At 34.1% G+C, this 7,453-nt stretch overlaps 1 protein-coding gene across 2 annotated transcripts in view; it reads right to left on the reverse strand.

Annotated features, from left to right (window-relative positions):
* Positions 1-793: 793 nt before the first annotated feature.
* Positions 794-7,453, reverse strand: part of LOC133174335 (phospholipid-transporting ATPase VD-like) — a 37,134-nt gene continuing 30,474 nt past the window's right edge. For both annotated transcript variants that reach the window (XM_061309442.1, XM_061309441.1), the window contains exons 20-23: positions 7,080-7,160; positions 6,603-6,707; positions 5,703-5,890; positions 794-3,839 (exon numbers count right to left, since the gene is read on the reverse strand). In XM_061309442.1, the coding sequence (XP_061165426.1) occupies positions 3,611-3,839; positions 5,703-5,890; positions 6,603-6,707; positions 7,080-7,160 (603 nt within the window). In that variant the 3' untranslated portion in view covers positions 794-3,610. The remainder of the gene's footprint in view (positions 3,840-5,702; positions 5,891-6,602; positions 6,708-7,079; positions 7,161-7,453) is intronic.

Raw genomic sequence — 7,453 nt, forward strand, 5'->3', positions numbered from 1 at the left:
AAGAATTGAATGACCTAATGTATTTATAGCTACTTAATCACATGTTCTATGAATATTTATGGCAAGTAAACAACAAATTGAATTTTATGTAGCTATATTTCTGGTGTCATTGATCCAGCTCTTTGGGACTTCTACATTTAAGATTGAATGCATACTTCGTTACTAGAAAATTAGATTAAGGACAGATGCTACAAACTTTTTTCAAAATTATAAAAATGTAACAACTAAATCTAAGTAAAATGACCAAGTTTAGCTGCAAAGAATTTCATTAATAAAAAGTGATAAAAAATTGTATAGATTAATAAGGGTGATGGCAAAAAGGAAGAAATTTGAACATCATAGTCTAAATTTCTTAAAAAATTATAAATTTGATTTATGCATCATTTACCACCAAAATATGTCCAAAAATATATACTAATCCATGCATCCAAATTTTCACTTGCACATGTATCATTGTTATACAGAATTACTAGTAATAATCTTCCACTTACCAATAATTTTGTGGTATGTGATCTTTTCTCTCAACTTGTAATTTTGTCAAACTTTTAAGCAGAGATGAGATATATTGATCACATACTAGTAAGTAAATTCAGTAACTAAAAATAGAAAGTCATTCTCATATTTCATGGCCACCTTCCCTCTTCCACTATATATTTACAGATGCTTACAAAGGGCAGATAACTTTGTTCTTGAGAGATGCTTCTCCGTTCTCAAAATGTATGCATAATACGTAGTAATCAGTAAACCTCCCAACTCAGTTGTATTGGATCTGGCTCAAAAATAAGACACGATAAACAGTATCATTATAATTTATTTCTGGGCCCTACTGGGCATAAAAACAAATTTACAAGCACAATAGATTTTGGTTTTATCACAGATGATTTCAAAGCATTTTTATAATATGAAGACACAAACGACAGTGTGTTTATCACAATCACACTACTAGCAGGAACTGGGGTTATGTTAGAGTTTCTATACAGGAAACATCACAAAAAATGAAAAACAATTCTACTCCAACTTTATAAAATTTTATCCATAACTTAGTTTTTAGAATAACTCTACAACATCTACAAGTAAATAAAAACATCAGCAAAAAATGCACCTATTTATTAAGGAAAAAATCGAGGAGACATGATGACATTTGTAGATTGTAAGAAGACAGACAGCTCACAAAAAGGGGACAACAAAGGGTTTTTTCTTAGAAATCAGCATCAAATGGTATATCCTTTCACAATTTTATAAATACCTCAGCCTTAAAGCAAAGTTTTCAAAACAACAGTGATTTCCCTTTCAAAATGATTTTTTTCTTATCACAGTGATACAATTATGATTACACAGCCCTCGGTGAATACGCCCATATACAAAAATATCAACAATTCTTACAAAAAATTCCACCAAAAATTAAATTCTGGAATTTTTATGTGTTGGGTTCATGTTTAGTAATGAAATTTAATTAATTACTGGTAAAATCTATGAAAAATTTGAAAATACAAAGCAAATACAAAAAACAATACAGAATTTACACAGACGTGTAAGTTTTTGATAAACTGCCATTTATAAACACTACCTCTCTGAACTGACAATGACAATTTACTTAGAACTATAAATGGATATGAGGAATATTTGCAAAAAATTTAAAACTTAAGACAGCTCAAAAAAGTTTCCCTGAACATGTAATAACAATAAAAAAAAAAAGATATACAGAAACTATCTCTCATCTGCTAGAATAATAATCACACATTTTCACAACATTCATAAAATTCACAAAATTTGAATGGCACAAACAAAATGACCAGTATAATGATAAATACACTGAAGTGGACCATAAACCTGGAAAATGCTCTATACCACTACATAATCACACAGATAAGGTTTGTCAAAAAAGCTCTAAAGTGGGCAGTATTACTTTTACATTATACACTTTTGATTATATCTTAATGATGCCTCTTTATAAATGGTATATATATATTTTTTTAGAGGACGGAATGTCTGCTATTGGTATAATTTATTTCTGTTCCTATTCAGTTATTACTCAACAGATTTTTATAATTCTTTTACTCGTGTGTTAAGCTTTACAGTTTACGGATCTTACACTATAACATGGACATGGACGACAAAAGTCTTAGAATGACTGAGAATCGAGAAAGAAATGTAACAGCTACTTTGGCACAAGAGTGTTCTAAAATGTCGTCAATAAAAAAGCCTCTCCTATGAATGTTGGATAAAAAATTCTTAGTGATAACTAAACAGCAATTCCTTCCACACAGATATATATAAATCAATCAGCTACATATATTTCTATACATAATTTTAATGAATTGGTCCATGATTAACAATGGGACTATGAATTTATCTACTGATACAGGAGATCGTCACGTAGAGAATGTTATAATATCCTTAAGGCATATTTACGAACCTTACACAAGCCAAAATAATCCACACTTATAATGAAAAACAAATCTAACCCAGAACGGAATACCCTTTTACACGTCTGTGATAATCTATTGAAAGGATCCACCAAACATCTTTATTAATGAAGATTTAGGCAAATTTACAAATTTAATACAATATAAAAATAATATATTTAATGACTATTTTGTGATTTCCCACAAGATTTTTGATTGTTCTATTAAAGCAGTACTATATGTATTAATAAAGCAGTACATTGATAGTGGGGGACTTTATTTATAATCCCCTATAGGGTTTCTCATGGCAATTCTATTAATAGTACCTGTACTTTAAAGGCTATATGTGAAGGGCACATGAGCTTTACCAGAGATAATTCATATATATAATTCTAAATGTTTACTTCAGAGGGTTTATACTACAACAAAGGTTTACATCTATGTAACAATAAGTAGAGAGTAAGGGTCACCAGTAAAACATTCAAAGTAAGGTAGAATGCCGACAGTGATATAATGAAGAACTTGGTCACTTGAGAGAAGAAAAATGGCTGAGCAGAGGAAACACAGAACACATGGTTGTCATTACAAATAAAAACAAGTCACTCAAAAATAGAACTACTCTCTGGAACTGAGGATCACAATGTTGTAACAAATATACAGCTATATAATTTAACAATAGTCTTAGAATATAAAATTGTCAAAAATACATATTAAAAAGTTTTGCAATACATAAAATTAAAAACTCTTTACATTCATCGCACTATAGTTACAATAACATAAAGGCACACACACAAATACAGGCACACATACAAACACACTTCAGAATCAGCAGCGTCTTGTGCCTATAACTAAATGTTTAAATTAAATCCCACCTCTCTCACGGTAAATGTTTATAATAATGAAAGACGACATTTGGTCACAGAGATATAAATCAAGCTACCTGTACATGAACTTCCCTAGTACTCCACTGTATCATTTCACCTCTCCTTGGCACCCAGTCCAAATGAGATCTTAATGTATTGTCCATACTTGGACTGAATGTCAGAGCAATGAACCTGGTGAGCAATTGGTCTGTGCCAAACAAGGTCACCTGTCTTCTCTCTCACTCATTCTCCTCACTAGATGGCAGCACATCATTAGCCCTCAGTCAGATGCAGCACCATCCCCGTGGCTTGGCAGTTCATCAGTTTATACAAAACCTGACGTTAAGCTATCGTTGTTGTAGTTTTTGTGCTGCCTCCATTACGCATTCTGACGTCTTGCTCAGATGACCGTGTGTCAGTCCGTGTCTCATGATTTGAGATTACGTCTCCTGTGTCCTGAGTATCGATTGAGTGAGCAGAGTCACGGCGATTATGCTGACTTTTCTCCCAGAACTGAGCTTTTACGATAGAGTCTGGGAACACTGTTCTCTGGAAAATCCGGATCACAAATCTGGAAGACCATCAAAACAATTACCAGCAGTCAAAATAACTAGAAATATGTCCATAGGACATGAATGCCCCGCCGAGGTATATTAGTAATGCAATATTTTAACACAAATTAAGAAAAGTGAGGTCAAGGTCAAAGGAAAGGTCAAGGTAAAAAAAATATTGATGCAGTTGAATAGCTTACATCAGTATGTATCAGCATATGAAGTTTGACACTAATTTAAGAAATGTGAGGTCAAGGTCAAAGGAAAGGCCAAGGTCAAAATTTGTTGCTGCAGTTGAAAAGACTACATCAGTATGTATCAGCATATGAAGTTTGATAAAAATATTATGAATAGTTTCTTTAAAACCGAGCTTAACACTTATTTAAGAAAAGTGAGGTCAAGGTCAAAGGAAAGGTCAAGGTAAAAAAATATTGATGCAGTTGAATAGCTCTCATCAGTATGTATCAGCATATGAAGTTTGACACTAATTTAAGAAAAGTGACGTCAAGGTCAAAGGAAAGGTCAAGGTCAAAAAATGTTGATGCAGTTGAATAGCTCTCATCAGTATGTATCAGCATATGAAGTTTGATAACACCAACTTGAATGGTATCTTTAAAACTGAGCTAAAACTTATTTAAGAAAAGTGAGGTCAAGGTCAAAGGAAAGGTCAAGGTCAAAAATATTGATGCAGTTGAATAGCTCTAATCACTATGTATCAGCATACAAAGTTTGTTAAAAATATCTTAAATGGTTTCATTAAAACTGAGCTAAACACTAATTTAAGAAAAGTGAGGTTAAGGTCAAAGGAAAGGTCAAGGTCAAAAAATGTTGATGCAGTTGAATAGCTTACATCAGTATGTATCAACATATGAAGTTTGATTAAACTATCTTGAATGGTATCTTTAAAACTGAGCTAAACACTACTTTAAGAAAAGTGAGGTCAAGGTCAAAAGAAAGGTCAAGGTTAAAAAATGTTGATGCAGTTGAATAGCTTACATCAGTATGTATCAATATATGAAGTTTGATTAAACTATCTTGAATGGTATCTTAAAAAATTGAGCTAAACACTACTTTAAGAAAAGTGAGGTCAAGGTCAAAGGAAAGGTCAAGGTCAAAAAATGTTGATGCAGTTGCATAGCTCTCATCAATATCTATCAGCACATGAAGTTTGATAAAAATATCTTGTGTAGTTTCTTTGAAACTGAGCTTTGAACAGAGCTAAACGCAAAGTGTGACGGAAGGACAGACAGAAGGACGGAAGGACGGAAGGACAGAAGGATGGAAGGACGGAAGACGGACATGACAAACACTATATGCCCCGGCCATATTCATGGCGGGGCATAAAAATGGCAAATCTTACATACTCTCAAAAACAATGACTACTAACTGGAGTCAAACTGCTTTTTCTGACAAATGAAATGAGTAATGAATACACTTTATAAGGCACCAAACCAAGCTCAAGGCCAAGATCTCAGAAATTCTTTCATATTCACAACCATACTTGCATTTTTGTTATAAACATTATAGCTTATCAATTTTCTAAAACGTGGACAAAGTTTTATTAATATCCTAATATTACAAGGACGTGGGGTTGTATACATTGTAGTTACATCACATGTTGTACCCTGTGCACAGGGACAGCTCAGTGATGGGGGGGGGGGGCAGCTCAGTGATATTGGGGGGGGGGGGGGGTTAGGAAGTGTATTTACCAAAGTGTTACAGAAATTGTTCTACCTTGGGAACAGAGACAGTACAGTGAGAATGATGGGGTTGGGGTTGGTGGATGGGGTTATATACACTGTAGATATAGCAATGTTGGTAAAGAGTTAGCATGGTAATGATGGGAGGAGGATATAGACTGTAGCTATAGAAATCTGTCTTACCTTGGGAACAGAGATAGCACAGTGATGATGACCACAGTTATGACATGGATTGGCTTGACCAGGGTATTCTGCATCACCCAGTATGGATTGGCTGGGTGGTCAAAGGTGAACCAAATGGCATGACAGACAATGGCAAACAGCCAGAAAAAGACAAAACTCAGGATCATCGTCAACCACTGAGGCCAGATCTGTCAACAAAACAAACTATGTAAGATAGGTAAAAGTCATTTAATGGACTCTTTATAATGCTTGTAGACTAGTCACCTCTCTGATTTAATACTTGTAGACTAGTCACCTCTCTGATTTAATGCTTGTAGACTAGTCACCTCTCTGATTTAATGCTTGTAGACCAGTCACCTCTCTGATTTAATGCTTGTAGACCAGTCACCTCTCTGATTTAATACTTGTAGACTAGTCACCTCTCTGATTTAATGCTTGTAGACTAATCACTCTTTGATAATGGTTGTAGACTAGTCATCTCTCTGATTTAATGCTTGTAGACTAGTCACCTCTCTGATTTAATGCTTGTAGATTAGTCACCTCCTTGATTTAATGCTTGTAGATTAGTCACCTCTCTGCTTTAATGCTTGTAGACTAGTCACCTCTCTGATTTAATGCTTGTAGACCAGTCACCTCTCTGATTTAATGCTTGTAGACTAGTCACCTCTCTGATTTAATGCTTGTAGACTAGTCACCTCTCTGATTTAATGCTTTTAGACTAGTCACTCTTTGATAATGCTTGTAGACTAGTCACCTCTCTGATTTAATGCTTGTAGACTAGTCACCTCTCTGATTTAATGCTTGTAGACTAGTCACTCTTTGATAATGCTTGTAGACTAGTCACCTCTCTGATTTAATGCTTGTAGACTAGTCACCTCTCTGATTTAATACACAACTTACCCATGAGTATGTGTCTATTGCCCCGGTAAAGAGTATGATTAAGATGAGGGACACCATCTGAGTGGTACCAAACTCCCAAATCCCCACCTGCTCTGACTGGTAGGCCTACAAAACATGTAACAATTAAGGCAATGTTTGTTTTATGGTATGGTGCATTTATGGCACTGGATGCTGTATGGTATTGTAGATTTATGGTGCTGTATGCTGTGTGGTATGATAGATTTTTGGTGCTGTATATTGTATGGTATATTTATGGTACTGTATGTTGTATGGTATGGTTCATTTATGGCATTGTATGCTGTATGGTACATTTAAGGTTCTGTATGCTGTATGGTATGGTACAGTATGCTGTATGGTATGGTACATTTATGGTACTATATGCTGTATGGTACATTTATGGTACTGTATGCTGTATGGTACATCTACGGTACTATGTGTTGTATGGTACACATATGGTACTTTTTGCAGTATACTTACAAAGTGAGCCACCCAATAGAGTATGACACTCTGATAAATGGAGTCTAGGAGTGCGAAGAAGAAACTAAAACGAGTATATTGCTACAAAAAAAAAATGTATATCATTAGTAACCTGAAAACCTTATACAACAAACAAAAGTGATGTAGGACCTTTACAACAATATTTAGCATTAGACTAAAGCTTGTCACGAACAGAACTAATGTATTCTGGCAATAAAAATTATATCATTACCATGCAATGGCATTTAAAATCACGCAATCCATATAAAAGTGTGCAGATGCAATGATTATCTTTAATATTGCTGTATTTACATTTAATATTTATTATACAAGCACATTCATAAACAATACACTCAGAATATTACATTACAATA

The sequence above is a fragment of the Saccostrea echinata genome, unplaced genomic scaffold (genome assembly GCF_033153115.1).
Source record: "Saccostrea echinata isolate AGI-Se365-2 ecotype Australia unplaced genomic scaffold, CSIRO_AGI_Sech_v1 ptg000057l, whole genome shotgun sequence".
NCBI classification, from domain to species: Eukaryota; Metazoa; Mollusca; class Bivalvia; order Ostreida; family Ostreidae; genus Saccostrea; species Saccostrea echinata.